The sequence below is a fragment of the Drosophila simulans genome, chromosome 2R (genome assembly GCF_016746395.2).
Source record: "Drosophila simulans strain w501 chromosome 2R, Prin_Dsim_3.1, whole genome shotgun sequence".
NCBI lineage: Eukaryota > Metazoa > Arthropoda > Insecta > Diptera > Drosophilidae > Drosophila > Drosophila simulans.
The window spans coordinates 11069672-11087396 of record NC_052521.2 but is presented as its reverse complement, the minus strand read 5'-3'; the positions used below and the strand labels follow the sequence as shown (position 1 = coordinate 11087396).

Genomic DNA, 17725 nt, shown 5'->3' with positions numbered 1-17725 from the left:
TTATCGATAAATTCTTCTTATCATACTCAATTCTCACTAACAATTTAAATGATTCCAATTTTCTGGCTGCTAGATAAGCCTTATACATACTGTTGGGATGATGGGGGTTGCTGGTCCTGGAAAATTCCTAGTTTGCTGAAAATAGAACACTCGGAGAAAAGCGAACACTTGACTTTTGTAAATGCGCGGGCGCGACCGGGCGTATCTTTATTGTTCGTGGTTAGTTTTAACACTAAAGCTTATTCTAATGAGTTGGGTTCTCCCAAGCGCAGCGGAGACTCCTCGGAGACTCTGTGGTGAAGAGCGGGAGAGCGTAAGAATTAGTGGAGAGCGGGTGACAGTCCAAACCAGAGAACTGCAGCCCGCCACTGGCACTCTACGTCCACCCGATAAACACTCGGTCTCTAGGCACCCCTGTGTTTTTTGACACCCTACTTGGGGCAACAGAAAATATTCGAGTGTTTTACCAAGGTGGTGTTATTGTTACGAGTAAAAAAACCACCCGAGGCCTGCTGCGCAATAACCGTTTGGGTGAGTGGACGCACAGTCAACGATCGGCGGCAGGTCATTTTTTGTACGCCTAAAATTTGTATGGGTGGAAGCATGACGGGTATAAGAAATGAAGGGTAAAAGCGAATACCCAAGAAAAATTTCGCTAGCTGATTACTTTACTGACAAATAATCTTACATAAAGTCATTTTTGAAATGAATTTTGTGACATTATGTACATAGATTCGGCTATTAGCATTATTACTATTACTATTATTTTCACTATAATCTATATTTAAATAATAATAACTAATATACAATATTATATGTCTTACTGTACATTGTACATACATATGTATTGTACAACTTCGGCATATGCTAACTTTTCAAGATAAGAAATAAAATTTGAGCCTAATTCTTTTTTTGCACACAAAAAAAATGTTCTTGAAACTTTTATGTTATACTGCTTGGAATAGAGCTTAGGTTAAAGCTTTATCACTCCCGTTCCTTTTGAATATCGTAACATACATTAGGCGTTGGTGATTTTGTTTAACTTTAATATACACATTTAATATACACCTGTACTTAATTTGAATTCCAACAATCGTAAAGCTCCAGACTAAACCGTAGTTCCGAAAATCAAACACCAGTGGTCGCTTTAGTTTATCAATACTTTTTATTGGTATATCGTAAGGCTTACACGTTTCGCAAGATACATATGTGACCCCAGCTGACCCAGTCGAAGCACCACCCACGCCTAGTACTTGTACCCACCGGCACCACCAGCACCACCGCCGCCACCACCACGAGCTCCTGGCTGCGGACCCTGCGGGTACGTGGCCTCGCCCTCGTAGCTCACGTCCGCGTGGTAGCCCGTCTTCCAGTCGGCGGTGTAGCGGACGATCTGGGTCCTTCCGTCGGGCATCTGGACGCGGTACTCGCCGGTCACCACATCGCCATCACTGGACGCCTTGTGCGCATAGTCGTTGGCGGTCTCCGGATCCTGGACGGCGTACTCGAAGTCGTATGGCATGCCGGGCACGTGGACATGGTCCTGCATTTGGGTTAATGGATAACACACGATTAGTAAGAAAATAAAAACTAGAAATACAATTACGAATTAAAATTAAACAAGTCAGTTCTAATTTAACAAGCACAGTTTTTGTTGGGAAATAAATCAAAATAATCTCAAATCTTAATTGTATCTGTATCTTAATAACGATTTTTTTTTGGCTATCATAATAAAGATATATCTCTGCAATGCCAAACTGATCTTTGATCTTGTTGGCTGAGTGAACATTATGTTGAACATCAAATTGGAATAAAAATGCATCTATGTTAAACGCATTACAATGGTTCATTAACCACTGATCTCTGATCTTTTCAATGGCTGATGATTGCTGTTTATGATGATTAAGATATACTCACATCGGCTGGCTGGCCAGGAATGTTGCGAGGAGTGCCGGGTGGTGCGGGTGGCCGGGGTCCAGGTGCCGCTGGTCTTCCAGGTGGGCCGGGCTTCTGTGGGAGTAACAGACCATTTAGCAAACGGAAAAGTCAAAAATGAAATAGCTATAACTTCCAAATGGGGTGTAAATACTGCTCATTACTCATTGTCGAAGTGAATTACAACTCTTAGTAGTGATGCCAAATATTTATTGTTAGCTTAGGAAAACTTGAACTGCTGAACTTCGCGTTATGGAAGTTCACCTGCATTATTGTGCTATTTTCGCAACGATCTGCCAGTTGGTTGGGGGATCTCGAAAGGTTAACTTCCATTCATTTTCAACTGCCAAAGCCAAAGCCCTTCACCAAGCGACCGATTCGAAATGTTGCCATCATTTTGGGCCGACATTCAGCAGCATGACGTGCCGCATTTATTGAGTTGAGCCACAGCACTCCGGGTGATAAATGCGGCGACAAATCTCGACTGGATCCAACTGGAGTTGGCTGCCTCTGCCTGTGACTGCAACTGCTCCCAGAATGATGGCCGTAATTAGTCCGTTGACTGGGATTCAATTTGAGGCGGTTGGCCAGGCCATTCGGCCAGATAGCCACATGGTACCATACCCACATATATCCACATACCCTCACATAGTCAGATAGATAATTCAGATGGGAGCAATACTCACGAATGGGGTCTTGGGTTCCGAGTAGTCGTAGCCGTTCTTGGTGGGCGGGAGGTACGCGTTGGAGCCTGGGGCGATCTGGGCGTAGGCATAGGCACTGATGGCAGCGAGGGATAAGCTCTGCAAGACAATCGAATGGAATTTAATTTAGTAAGCTGAACTACACATAGAATAAACTAAGTTTGGATTAACATTTAATTAGTTTTTATAAAGAAATTCTATAAAAATGCAGTGTAGTGGAAATGCTTGCAATTTAATGAAGTTTATGTTTTCGTGTGATCAAATTTCCTATTTAATTTCATATATATAACTTTTTTTCACAGTGTAAGAGCCGGGCACTTGGTGCGACATTATATCAGTGACTTAAAGGTCAAATTAAGAGGGCGAACTGAAAAGTGAACGGTTGCAAATGGATGTAGAAGCTCCGATAAGATCGCGACTGACATTCAGCCACGTTGGAGCAGGTGCATCAGCAACTGCATCCCAAGCAGCAGCAGCAGAAGCCGCAGCCAAAGAGGCGGCAATTTATTTAGAACGTGCCCGAAAGGCGTTTGCTCATCGCCCGCAAAAGGGCAGCAAATGGCGGAGGTTAGTGGCGATCTGCCGTCGATGCAGCGATTCCGCGATTCCGCTCTTTAAACACGGCTAATTGACACATGCACATGGTGGCCAACGATGTTGGACGTTAGTTGGTTGGTGGTGACGGCAGCTCGTCAACGCATCCACATGTCAGATTGCAGCCATCCATCAGTTGGCCGACAGCCGCCGGTCAACCAGTTGCCATAACCACTTGGCCGGGCCAATCCGCGGGGCTTCTGCCTGTCATCTAATGTCTCGTTTGTGTGCTTTTTTAGCTGCCAACTTTTCAATTTACATATGTACATACATGCATGCATGCTGCAACGGATTGCGGAAATGCCGCACTGGCACTAAATTATCCACAGCCAGCGGAACACACATACATATAGTAAATATTCTATGCGGCGAAGCTTGGGACATTGATCATTATTATCGGTATCATTAGCGATACAGGTGGGAACTGCTTTACATTGTTTGCTGATTAGTTGTGTGTGCATATTGCTAAATTGCGCATACGACGTGTTGGCCGAACGTGTAACTCCAGCCACATGGGAGCATATTTGGTCAAGGAAAGTGGGATTCCGCTTCGCACGAGGCTTTCCCATGGATAAACTCAATCGATTCTATAATCGCGATGGGGAATCAGATATCATAAAATTATAAATAAACTTAATTAATTTTCCATGTACCGATTTTTTTTTAGTCATGTGTTTATGTTTATATTAATACACATTACTCAAAGCATTTCCAGTTCACCTTCTAAAGTATTTAACAAACTAATAAAAGTTTATGCTTTGCATCTCATCTATTATAAATTGATGTAATAAATATTTAAAGAAAAAATTGCCTTGAATTTTAGTTTACAGCTTTAAGGCATGCTACATATATCCCAACGAATTCATCTATATATAAGGTAATGTACTCCTAATTAATCCGTGTAATATCCATTAAATTTTCCCATATATTTAATGAGGCATATCGGGCAATTTCCACCGGCGTTTTACACATTTTGCTCACCCATCAAATGAGTTTAAATTTAAATTAATTAGCTCCACTAAAGTTTCCGCAATTACCGCGCTGGGTGGTCCTAACCTTCAGGTTCTTCAAGTACAAAACTCGAAGTGGTAACAGACACAAAAACCTGGCCAATAAGCATGTCAACGGCAATTGTCCGTGTAAAACAAATGTAATTATCTCAAGTCGGCCTAGCAAATGGAAGAAAAAAAATCCACAGTCGACTTCAATAAAATAACGGCAAATAATTTGCGTGTTAATTAAATAAAAGAGGCAAAAGAGCCGCAAAATAAATTGCGGCAACTTGTCGACAGCCGAAATTTAATGGGCAAGAGGGGAGGGAGTGGGAGGCGAGCGATGGAGTGGCCAAAAATTGCAGATAGCCAAGTTGCAACAAATGGTATAGCCAAAGTTGGCAGAAGGGGCGGCAACAGTCTGGCTGAAAGATTGAGACAGTCAGGCAACGAATCTGCTGGTTATTTAAGATCACAACGGTGGGCTTAGTAGATAAAAACACAGTCAAATATTTTCAATGGCTTAAAGTTAAATAAATTATTTGAAAAATGTTTTAAATTAAATGGGCTTAAATGGATTTAAACTCGAACTATATTTACTATATTTGTCTCAATTCTTCTCAAAATCTTAACTTTCCTATGGGAAACTATCGAGTGTCTTCTTTTGCCTTGGTCTCATTTGGTCTTGGCAACCATGACTATTGCATTTCAAGCTTTAGTGTGGTCCAAGTTCTGTTCTCATTGCTGGGGAATGCTCATTAGACGCGAAGGTTTTCCTGCGTTGCCATGGTCTGTGGCTTTCCCATTTGCCATGCTTGGTGGCCAGCAGCACCTTGACTCCGCTGTGGAGGCAGGCATTGATCTTGCCCCGCTGGTGGCGCTACCAAAAACGGCGCTCAATGATTAAGATTTTTGTTGGCCAAGTGCCCGCACTTTTGCTTTATTGCTCATCGCACGCAGGTGCGTATCTTGCCCCCCACCAAATGAAAAAAAAAAAAATCCAAAGGCACGAGCCGGCTCGCATTGAAGCATCATTAATCGTGCACAATCCAATAAATTAACAATTGTTTGCTTTGTCCGGCTTATTATTAAATGGCTATTATGCTGCCGTTGGCCGGGCCGAGTTGTTAATTACAGCAATGAGCTCTTCTTGCCGGCTCTATTGAGTTTGTTTTATTAAATCAACAAGTTTTGTTCGAGCTCTTCCATAATTAATCATAGCATATACACTGCTATGTGCGGAAGTCCGTGGAAAAGCACAAATGTGTAGATAGATGTACCTCCACTTCTAGACAAATTGTTGTGTCCGCCCACTGGTCACTCATCGAGCTTGATGGCCACCCAGGAACATCAAGTGAATATTGTTTAAATTAATTACAGGTGAGCACAGAGCTGGTTAAATGAAACTCCAAAGAAGTTGTAGATTTTGCGCCACAAAGATTATAGGTCAAATCAAGTCTGGCTAAGTTTGGCGTACCATAAATAAGTAATAATTGTGCAAATCTTCACATTTGTCCGACTTTTTGCCCACATCCCCGCTCACATTTGATCACGACCCAGTTTACAGAGTCGGATGCCGAATTACAGCGATCCGCTTAGATGTATCTATGTATCTATTTATGACAATCGCCTTTTGAACGCGGCTTAAATGGCAAACTCGAGTGTCTGGAGCTGAGCTCGGTTGATTTATGGGCGGTTAGCATTTAATATGCTTAAGCCGATCGCATCGGATCGGATGGCAATAGTTTATGGTGGGCAATAAAAATGTTTACGCCAAAATGTCTTCATAAAAATCCAGATAGACGGATGTGTCGCTGCAGTTGCATTTGTTTAATTAATTTAATTGGTCCCCCTGTCTGGGAAAAGAGCTTAGATGTTGGTTTCAGATCTTGCTGCAATTGCATTTTGTTTGTTGGTATTCGCGTTGTTATTAAGACGTCATTCGGGAATATGGAGGCACATATATGTATAGATACTTAGATGGATTTTACAAGAGTTGCATCATTTTGGAGCGGCGGCACCCCTAGAAAACTCCAGCAGCATTCTGCAACGCCCACTCCGTGGGTCGATGATGAGGTTTGGCTGGCTTCCTACTTATGGATGCCATGTTGTCTTAATTTATGGAATTTTTGCACATTTTTTTGTGCCGTATCTCATCGCAGCTGCTTCCCAGCAATTACCAGAGCAGCACAACCGAAAAAAAGTCCCCTACATAGATGTTAGATTAACATGCACTTGCAACACACGACACGACTCCGCGTCGCGACTCGTTCAGTAGAACAACAAACATTTGGTTGACCTTTTCATCGCCATCTACATCTGCATCGCTTTTGCTGCTCTGTTGCATGTTGCATGTTGCTGTGCGGTTTTTTTGTGTGTTTCCAAGCAACTCTCCCCCTCGTTTGGGGGCATTGAAATGCAAATTTGGCGAAATAAAAGTTAATGGGCCAAGTGAATGGCAGGCGGCGGCGGGAGAAGAGAGCTTGCAATGGGAAATGACTTTTATTGCAGTTTGCAGTTCGCCGCTTGAGTCTTTTGTTGCAACTTGCAACTAGCAACTGGCAACTTGCAACTTGCTGGCAACTCAGACGATTTCAATCAGCTCTTTGCGATTTCCTTGTGCAATTTGCAACCAATGTTCCCAGCTGTTTGCCACAGAGTCACGTGCCCGCCGGATACAAGGACAATGCCAAAGATCAAAGGTTGGCCAGCTTGTCTCACGACTCACGGCCTCCTTGGGGATTCACCTGTGATAAGTCAATTTCTCTTCGCCTGTTTATCGGCAGATCTTCAGCTAGTGTGTGCTTCTTCTACACCACATTAACCCTATTTAACCCGAATTAAATAACACACTTCAATGCAACAAAGCCGCCGGCTTTATCCATAAAGATATTAACCTTTCAAATACCCAAAAACGGGCGAGAAAAAACTTATAAATTATATGCTACGATCGAATACTTCAAGTAGTTGTTTATGACCAACTATGCATTTGCAAGCTGTTCATGTGCAATTACTTAAAATGTTATAAAAACTATGTGGGAGCTTTTTTGTCTCATAAAAACCGATTATAAGGTAAATAGACACAATGTGGTATTATGGTTAAATTATGGATTTAATTAGATTTTAGTTACTATGCTTTTAGTTTTGGTATAAGCATTTGATGTACAACAAAATAAAATTAAAATCGAGTGAAAATTATAAGCCAAATTTGCAGAAACCACAACTACCAAAATTGTTGCACACTAAAAACCAAGTACAACTTTTTCCAGTATTTGTGTGACTTTGAAATATTTCTCCGCCGTTTAAATGCTAAAATTTCGGTTAAAAACCCCAGTGAACTAATTTTCCAATTGCCAGCTGTTGTGGACCCACAAAAGCGCCGACGAAATAACACTTGCAGTCAGAATAGTGCAATTAAAAATTCCTCGCCCAAGGGAAACGGGAGAACTGCCTCTTATTCACATTGCGCATACGCCACGTTGGACGCTCTGGTTTTGGTTGGGCAATTAGCGAATTCGGAGGCGGAGGCTGGGCTTTTGTAATCAGCTGAAATTTCGATTTAATTAGATTACCACACAAACACACACACACAAAGGCGCAGATGCTTCGCTGGTTACCATTTCCCCGCAGAAGCCCCTCTTGCAACTCATACTGCATATATGCTGCTGCACTTGCCACTTGCTCAAGCGTCATTAATTTTTTGCCATTTGGGTTTTCTTCGTTTGGATTTTTTTTCCCCCCCGCATTCGAGCCATTGCCAAAGACAATAAAACCGCACAAAGATACAGCAAATATCGGTGAAGCCGCAAAATTGCATACTTCCAAGGCAGAAGAATGGGTCTGAGCGCCCAACCGACGACCCCCGGGCTCAATTACCTAAGCACGGATCAGCTTTGAGGCAATGCCAATCGGCATCAAGCGAAATCTGGCAAATCTGCCAAATTATTTCAATTAAAATTGAATTTGTAATGCAAGGGTAGAGCCTGTCCGAAATGACGAATGGGGGAATACGCTGCTATAAGCTGGACGTTTATAAAAAAAAATGGGCTTGTAGTTTGAAATATTTAGATAAAATGTAGGGGAACTTCTAGTGATAGCTAAATATATGTATATGTCTTGCATTTTTTGCTTAAAGCTGCCTTTGCTTAAGATTATTTCTAGTAAGTCAAGTTTATTCTGCTCAGGAATTTTTAAAAATATGTTGTAGAATTTTACCAATAGCCCGACAAAATGCAAATATCCCTTTGAAATACCCTCCACACATCCATCATTCATTGGGCAATCGCTTACACTCGAATCGCCAGCAGTGCTGCGATGAGCCAATGAAAGACTTTTGGCCAGACATGCGATATATTGGCCATAATCAGGCGGCTCTAATCAGAATCGGAGGCAGCATTGCATTGACCCATCATGGCTGCATTCACAATTCCCCATTCGCTGCGGCCGGCGAATGCAACAATTCAGCATTTGTAGAATGCAGAATGCGGAATGCAGAATGCAGAATTTGCAGCTTCGACTTTCGGCTTTTGCCAGCTCATCATCATCATCAGCAGCAGCAGCAGCAGCATCGGATGGACTCAAATATCAAACTGTGAATATTTTAGGTTTGTCATTTGAAATTCAAAAGCGTGCCCGAACGAATGCCAGTCAATGCTACCAATCGTTTCTCGGATTCTTTGCCACCAGTTCTGCAATTTTCGCGTGCGAAAATGAGCAGCTGGGAATCATGGGCATTAATATGCAGCAGCAGTTGGGCATTACTAGCTAGGTGTGGGTGCTCGACGCATTCGTACTCTGTACTCCATAGTTGGCTAGCTGGCTAGCTGGGTAGTTGGCCAGTTGGGTCTCCCCGGGCTGGAAATTAACATGTAAAACATGCTCGCCCCGATGTTCTCAAAAGCCCGTGCACTCGACTGGCCAGCGGTCATTTGTCTATCGAGTGTCTGCCTTTTGGTGGGCGGATGTGTGGCAGTGGTGGTTGGGCTCCTGGTTTTTATTTTCGCCTTTGTACGCTGCCGTGTCTGCTGTTTTTCGCCCGGTTCGAGCCAAAACAAGGCAAAAAAAAAAAAAGAAGAAAATAAGGGGCAATGGCGGCTTTGGGGAAATGGGGAATCGCTGGTGAAAAGTCAAAAAGTTACAAGCGGCAAATTACACGCGTCTGGCTGGAGTTCTACACTCTGCTCCCAAACTCTATTCCTTTGCTATCGTCTGCTGTACCTTTTGGAAGTTATCTGCTTGGCAGACCAGACGCACCAGAGATGGAGGAGTGCACTGCGAGAAAAGTCCCAGAAAATCATTGCAAATAGAACAACATTTTAGATCTTACACTTGGAGTTTGGCCTTAAACCTTGCATATATTACTACTTGGTATGATCGCCCATCAATCACGATTACGTTAATCGTAAAAATTCATTCGAGTAATTACATGATATATGACCAATTAAATTGTAATAAGATATTCATTATGTCTTCTTTGAAAATCTTAACACATTTAAATGGCTTTCAGTGAGCACCTATTAATATAATTTTATATCTCAATCTTCTTAGACATTTTTGGATTTCGAAGAAAGCATACATATGAAATCTAATTTTTTCCTGTGTACTCACGTAACGCGGAATGGGCGGAGGTACCTTGGATGGATTCCAGACAGTGTGGTCTGCCGTCTGGACCTGCATTGCATCCAAGTGTCGCACCAACAATTTAACACGCCCCAGTTACAAAAAATAAAAGGACATCGAGGAGCAGCCAGCGAAACTTGCGACTGTTTTATTTTGTTGCCTGCTTAAGGGCGTCGTCCCAAAACGCGATTCAAAAATGCTTTAACAATGGCAAACAAGTGAAAGTATTTCGCAGTTTACAAGTGTGCTCTTGATTGCGGGTTAACTTCTGGTCTTCCAGGAAAAGTATTCAATACTGTAATTTTACAATAAAATTGTGAGAATATGCTAAATTTGTAAAGCAAAATATGTAAATTAATAGGTGGCAGAAAGGATTTTGGATCATCCAGAAATTGCTTAGTTGCACAACTCTTTCTGAGTCAATTTACAGCAATTCGAAACAAATTATATAAATATTTTTAGGAAACTATAAGTATGTAGTATATTTCTCAACAATTTGATGAAAAAAACTTGTGTCAATTTAGCACGAGCTAAGAAAAGTTTGTCTACAAAACAAAGTCAAGTTGAAGTCCTATATATTTGCAATTGTTCAAGTGGAGCAAAAAGGTTTGCAATTTTCTTCAGATGATGCCTAAATACGAAAGGGGAAATATATTACCAACATGTGTCCTCCGCCCTACAACCTTTTAGCCTTCTCCTAAACTCAAGTGTTTAGTTAGAAACAATCAGGGAGTATTGCTTAGATTTGGGGCGTATTTTACGTGGCACTTGGCAAACGCAGATGTTGCCAAATATTGAATGCGTATCCATGGTGGAGTACATACGATATATATATATATATATATATATTAACCAGAGCGGAGTGGAGCACTTAAGTGTCTTTGATTATTTGCAATTTGTTCGATTCGGCGGGGTTACTTGTCCCCTTCGCCACTTGACTTTCGCGTGTGTGTGGACTTGGGTTTTGATTATGATGATGATGATGATGAGAGGCTCTGTGGCAGACGTGTGGCAAGTTATGCAATCATTTTCGTTGCCATTGACGGCAAGTGTTACCAAAAAAAAACGAAAGAAAAAAAAGGGAAGCAAACAGTTTGCCAGGCACTTGAAACAACCAGTTTGATGGGTAGTTGCCTTCAGTTCTCCTGGCAAATCTCATTTAAACTTCCCCCAAAAGCCGCAGCAGAAAAATGACATTGTAGACGAAAAAGGACACTGAGTGACCACGGGTCGTTTTTCCCTGCCAGCGATAAACAAATTTGACATATAACAAGCTTAGCTTGCTGGCCTTTCCACACACATATGTATATAGTTTCGCTTTAGCCAAAGGACACGCCTGCGAAATCTCATATGATTTGTTTGGCCAACTGATTTATGTAGGCTTAGTTAGCTAGGTTTTTTTCCAGCCCAGAAATACATGTCCTTGTTTTATGTACGCATGTATAAATACTCACAAGCAGGACGAACGACTTGAAGGACATCATTTTGTTAGTTGAGTTTCGATTTTACGTTCACAGACGATGGCAAAAAGTAGTGTATCCACAAACGCCGCTGGCTGAAGTTGAAATTGAATTGAATTTAATTAAATTTATAAGACTTGTCAATTATTTCATTTATATTGTATTATTTTTATGATTATTGCACACTATTTAATTTGCAGTCCTTCGTTTGCCACAATAGTTGTATTAACTCTTACTTTCACCGGGCGGGGGAGGGTTTTATTTTATATAGCAGGTTGGATTTCGCAACTTTTATGTTTTTAGGTTCGGCTAGTTTGATTTCCTAGACAACCGCACGAAGTACACGAACGTTTTGAATTAGGTTAGACAATGGAGATGCGCTTGCTTTTTATAATAAACGCTCAATGACGCTGGCAGCGACGTCGGCGGCGACGGCGACTGCGGCAGCGGCGGTAGCAGCGGCGTTCGCGTTGCCAACTGCACCTAAAAGTAACGAAAAAGCGGTTTGAACAATTGAGGCAAGTCTAGCGCCTAACTTCTAGATCATCTGCCTCCGTGGAGCTGGAGCCAAGAGCATCCACATCCACGAGACTCTCAGAATGGCCCAAAGAGAGCGCAGCGATGCTCTCGCCGTTTTGGCCAAGTCTTGGTGTCGAGGTGGTGAAAAAATGTTGCAGATCATCGCCGTGGCACGATCATTACGATGATGGGTAACGAGATGATAAATGAATCGCTGGCACGATGATGATGAAGCTCGGGCGGATGTACATATAACAAGATGAGCTGGAGTGGAGAGCCTGCAACGCCCCGAATGACTTCATTAAATACTCGGCCAAATTTGATATTTAAGCCAGGCTTTTATGAAGTCTGGGCCCTCGGGCGCTGCAGTTGCCATCGAGACGATACGAAAATGTCACTGGGAATGTCAGATGATAGGTTTCGTTTTAGCCTCCAAAGATACAGTCGCCCTTTTTGTTAGTTTTTCGAAATATCTATTTGTTTGTTTTTTTCTTTTTTTTTTTGCCATTTGGCTTTTGGGAAAGCAGCAGCAGAACATAGAATAAGTTTGGTGAGAAGTACGTGATGCGGTTGCCCGGGGAAAATTGCACAAGCTGCACAAACGTGTTCATGTGGCGTCCCAATTTCCCGCAGCACCTCTGCCAAAATGCAATCCATGACGTGAGGCTCATGCCAAAGATCCGTAGCCGAGGCCCCGAAACTCATCCATTGGCCATTGCACAAGGCTGGCAGACGTGTCGAGTGCCTTTGGGCCAACTTCCTCCTTCCTATTCCTACCAACATCAACCTCATGGCTCCTTTTCTTCCGTCAGGCCTCAAATCCCATCCCATAACCAATTAACCTTGAATGTATCTGTACGAGCCGAGATTAAATAACAATTAAAAGCAATCTATTTCCGATGACTGATTTCAGAGTTTCTTCACATTTTTATTGACCACTTGCGAGGTGGCGATGTGTGCGTGCGTGCGATATTAAAATTAGATATTGAAATTATTATGGGGAGCAACCAATCGAAAATAGCTACACTTACATTCAGCTCGTCTTATAATCAGTGATGCGAAAAACTCGTACCAAAATCGAATTCATATTACCAATTATTAATATAATATTATATTTTTTATATTCGATTTTCAATGGTAATGGAAATGGTATTAGTTTGCAATAGATGCAATCTTAAAGATAATTTAATATCTTATGCTCAGTATCTTACTTTGGTACCCATTTGCCAAGGTAACATTTCGTGTACCTAAGTTGGCCTACAAAATGTGTTACCTCTATCAGCGCCGCTTACACCTGCTGCCAATCTTCAATGGACCGCTGTGAAAAGTAATTGAACAACTTTTGGTTACTTTTAACTTTAGATTTCCGTGACACTTGAGCTGTGGATACACAAGTGCGCGCGTGTGTGTGTGTGTGTGTATCTCAAACGGTCTTCTTCACGCGGAGGCGAACGTACTGTCAAAACGATGTCTTAACAACATAATACCCGCCGACAATCGGGGCCAACTGGCAACTGTTAACTACCAACTGGTCCGATTGTTCGGATTGTTGGGATTGTTCCCCATATCGCACACTCTGGGGGCAAATTGAAATTTCTTTTGAGCCGCACTCGAAATCAAGTGCAATCGTTGGTAGCTGCGATTACGAAAGGATTTCGACTTAAAATGTAATTAGAGCAGTGTGATGGGGCGAATTTGATATTATATAATGGCGCCCAAGTGCAGGCCGCGCTGAAAATTCCCTTTTGATTCGTTCAACAATAACTTGACATCAATTGGGCAACTTTTGTTTCGCTGTCATTGCCTCTCGGGCAGCTGTTGCCACCGTTGCAGTCTCGGTTTCTTCGGCTTTTCGATCATTTTTCAAAACGTCCAAAGTAATAAAGTTTTGCAAATTTCCCGCTTAATTCATCAAGTGGACACTCGAGAGCCCCAAAGCAAAGCGAAACGGAAGCAAAACTTAGTCAAACATTTTCGTGGGCTTCAATAGCCATTTGTGCATTATTTCACTTATTTTTTTCTCTCGTTTCTGTCGCCCAGCTGTTGACATTTTAAACTTTATTGAATTGTTGCAGGCAAGTGGAAGACGAAATAAAAAAAATTAACATTTAAAAGAACAGACTCAAATTCCTCGGCAGAAGCATTTAAGATGATTTTTTCCTCGAATTTGTTTTGCCCATTTCGTGCAACATTCAGGCGAATCACCTGTTGATGCTTGTTGCACGTTGTTGCTGCCGCTGCTGCTGTTGCAGCTTTTAGTGTTGCAGTTGCTGTAGAACCAAAATAAATTCCAATAGCCCCAGCCAGGCGCACCTTTTTCAAGCTAAAAATGAGTGAATTAGAATAGCCAACTATGTAATTGCCGCATTTTATTGCCACCAGCATTGGATGTTGCTGCTGCTGCTGCTGCCATCGCTGGCATTGTTATTGTTGTCGCGACCATTGTTGCAACTAAGCGCGGTGTTTTTGTTGCAGCGGCAACTTGATGTTGGCAACTTGAGGTGGCCCTCTGAATTTGGTGTGAGAAGTGGTCGAAAACGCGGCGATCTTTGTTTTATTTTCCAGTTTTGAGTCCAGACGGATGATTTGCATTTATTTCGGCGCGGAGGCGCGTTTTTTACCATTTGCTATTTATAGACTAAATGTCTTGGACTTCTGATGGAATAAATGGAGTTTTTTGATAGACTCGCGGTGAAGGCGCATCAAATGTCGTCCGATTCGCTTGGCATTTCCCCACGATCATCGATTTTCTAACTGGCATTCGAGGTGCTGGTAAAATGATTTGAATAATATATTTCTTAATTTTTTTTTTGTACTGTTTCTGCTCGTATTAATTTCTGCTGTGCTCATTAAAAACTTGTAGTGTAATGATCGCCTGAAAGTTTGCTAACGGCTTCTTTGATTGCTTTCATTACGGCCATCTCCTTTTGGCACTTCCTTCTGATTTGATTTGATCTCTTTGCCGGAGTTTCCTGTTGATTGCTCTCATTATTCCAGCGAGCAACTGTGATAAGTTTTTCCAGCGAGGCTGCTGCTACTCCTGCTGCTCCTGCAACAATCTTGGGGCTAAAGTCGAGCTTTCCCTGTCACTTGCCACACTTGCCACCATTTTTCTTAATGGAAATTTTCATGCTCTTGGCTTTTCTTTAGACAAATTAAGCGAATTTTTTCTGCGTTCACACCTTCCCCAACTGGTGCATCCTCATTGTCATCGTCATCTTCTGCACTTGCGTTCATTGCACCCTCAAAAAAAAAAAAACACACAGAAAAGAAAAAGAAAACAGAAAAAACATAAAAGCTGAGAAAAGAAGAATGAATTCGAGGCAGAAAAAAGTTGTGGAAAACTTTGCACCTAACATAAATCACATCTCAGACCAAGTCAACCGCCCCCTGGCCACGCCCATTGTCAGTGTGTGTGGGGTTGCATTTGCATATTCCAATTTTGCATTTAATCAATTTACGCCCACCCACCCACACGCAAAAACACTGCGTTACAATGGAGGATGGCAACTCTGGCAGCTAGACAATTACCAGCATTCCCTGACATCGCCTGCCTGCTCGCATCATTTATCCTTGTTAATTTTTATTTAGTCAGCCAAAGGAGGGAAAAAAATCCCTCAGCTTCAGCTTCAGCTTCAGTTTCCCTCTGGGTTACATCCCGAGATCTTGAGCGATTGAGCCGTAACCTGCGTTGACTTGTTTACGTGTTTTCTCCGGAGCACGGATACAAAAGCTCAACAACAGATACGGATTCATTCCGGCAACTCTGTGGGTGGGTGGCACCTGCAGTCCATTCGGCATCTGGCTGACTGCAGCAGACGGCGAACAAGTTAAGCGGAAACGGGGGACAGAGGACGAGGGACATCGGAACAAGGACGAAGCTGATTGAGACACATGTCCAACGAGCAGTGGCATTAACTTGTAGTCAATTAAATGCGCTCCGAATCAGGTTAATCAATTGATGCCATTCCCTGGAACTTTTTTAAGGTACGTTTCCCTAATAGAGTCTGTATTTCATTATTCACTTAAATGCACAAGCTTTAAAGTCTTCACAATGAAATACTAAGCCAAAAGTAATAATTATTATAATTTCAAGTATAAAATATGTTAACATACTCAGCTTTTTTAGTGATTGTATTGAAATAAAATCAAGCATTCTCATTTAAAATGAGGCACTTCATATTAGGGAAATTTCCTGCCAAACTGCATTAATATGCTGATCCTCTTTCCATTAAAAAAATGCCACAAATGGCTGAGCCAAATTTTCGCTGCCAAATTTTCACACATTTTGATCAGCAGCAGATAAATGCCACCCGGATATATATCAAATACAGTGGGCGATGAATTTCGGCCAAGTTTTGGCAGGGCATTAGCCACGCCCCTAAGTTGCTTATCAATTGCAATGTGAGCCCACCGAAGTTGGCTCCATAACTTGGTGGTACAAAAAATAAAAAAAAAAATGGGAAAAGGCAGAAGAAAAGCGGCGGGAAATCCAAGGCATTTAACTTGCAATGACAGACCCCACAGCCCCTGGCAAGCGACTAATGGTCAAAACTTATCGTCAAACTTAAATGGGATTTTATTATCGTCGCCGAAAACTTCAACTTCGCTGCTCCTTCGCCGTTTTTCACTTTTTTTCCATTTTTTTTTTTGGCTTCACATGCAGCCTGAGAATGGGCTTGGTCTCAGGGTTTTGGAGTTGCGAGGGCGTGGATTATGGTTTTTCTTCTTCATTTTTTTGCCACGCCTAATGCGCTGATTTATATATAATACCATAATTATAATGCACTTCGTTCTCATGGATTGCCCCACCGAATTCAAACCGCAACTTTTGAGGTCAGCCCACATAAATCTTGTCAAAATTGTGCATTCTTCTGTACTTTAGTTTTAATTAACTCGCGAATTGCTTAATTACCAAGAGAAAAACAAAAACCAACCAAGAGACCTTACAAAAAAGTGCTCACAAAACTCATAAGAAGTGCAGTGAGCTGAGTGACGTGTGCATCTCTTGGCCTGGTCGCGTTGGCAATTAATGTCAATCAAAAGTTGGTAAGATACGAGTGCCAACTTGGGCAGCCCGTTCAAGCTCCAAAAATACGTATGTACGTCAAAAGGAGAACGTATGGTTTTGAAAGCCGAAAACAAATCATCTTCATACTTTTTAATGTCAAAACAATTAAACTATCGGAAATTAAAAACGCCAAAAAGATCATGTTCCAAATGGCTTATGTCACAGTGGGAACAAAAAGGTGGCGGATTCAATATAGAGCCACTCCTCTTCTAAAGACTTAATTAGAAATTCTTTGCTGGATTTCTTGCCGAGCTTCATAAATTATTCAGTATTAGCGGTTGCAATTTTTTTCCAATGAAACCATAAATATTTCTTACGATTTTCCGCACCATGAGAAGACTTATTCGCCTCAGTGTTTTGGGCCAGCCGCCACTTAAATTAGTTAATGAGCTCTGCATGAGTTCGTCATGAGAGGCCGAGAAACCTTAAAAACAAAAACCAAAAACATAACAAACGCAGAGATGCAAAAATCCAAAGCCAAAGGCAGCAGAACAAATACAGAGAATAATGCCAAAAGCAATTTTAAGGTGCGGAGTCGGAAAGTGGCAACAAATTGGCCAAGACAGCAACAAGCCAGCAACAGAAGTAAGCGACTCTGAAATTTGTTTCTACAATTGCTGGCAACATTGAACTTTAAATGGTAGCAGAGCCACATGTGATTGCGATTCTCGATCTGTGGTATTTTTCCTACTTTTTTTTATGGTTTCATGCATATTTCTGTATCTGCGATGACATCGAAACTGGAAGCCATTGGCCCGGACTCTCGGGCCAAGTACGTCACGGCGATGATGGCGATGCTGATGATGATGGGGCATAAAAGCCAATGCGATC

At 41.9% G+C, this 17725-nt stretch overlaps 1 protein-coding gene across 1 annotated transcript; it reads right to left on the bottom strand.

Annotated features, from left to right (window-relative positions):
* Positions 1-1146: 1146 nt before the first annotated feature.
* On the bottom strand, positions 1147-11700 carry LOC6734357 (cuticle protein 19). The gene is made up of 5 exons (XM_016168001.2): positions 11541-11700; positions 11299-11399; positions 2622-2738; positions 1918-2010; positions 1147-1543 (listed from the first exon to the last, which is right to left on the bottom strand). Exons 2-5 carry the CDS (start codon positions 11326-11328, stop codon positions 1247-1249), a joined length of 537 nt encoding a protein of 178 aa, XP_016027432.1. The 5' UTR covers positions 11329-11399; positions 11541-11700; the 3' UTR covers positions 1147-1246.
* Positions 11701-17725: the final 6025 nt, after the last annotated feature.

Coding starts and splice junctions, on each gene's coding strand:
- LOC6734357 (XM_016168001.2), bottom strand. CDS start 11,328: ATGATGTCCTTCAAGTCGTTCGTCCTGCTT. Junction 2,739..11,298: donor TCAAGTCGTTCGTCCTGCTT/GTGAGTATTTAT, acceptor ATTGTCTTGCAG/AGCTTATCCCTCGCTGCCAT. Junction 2,011..2,621: donor CGGAACCCAAGACCCCATTC/GTGAGTATTGCT, acceptor TTACTCCCACAG/AAGCCCGGCCCACCTGGAAG.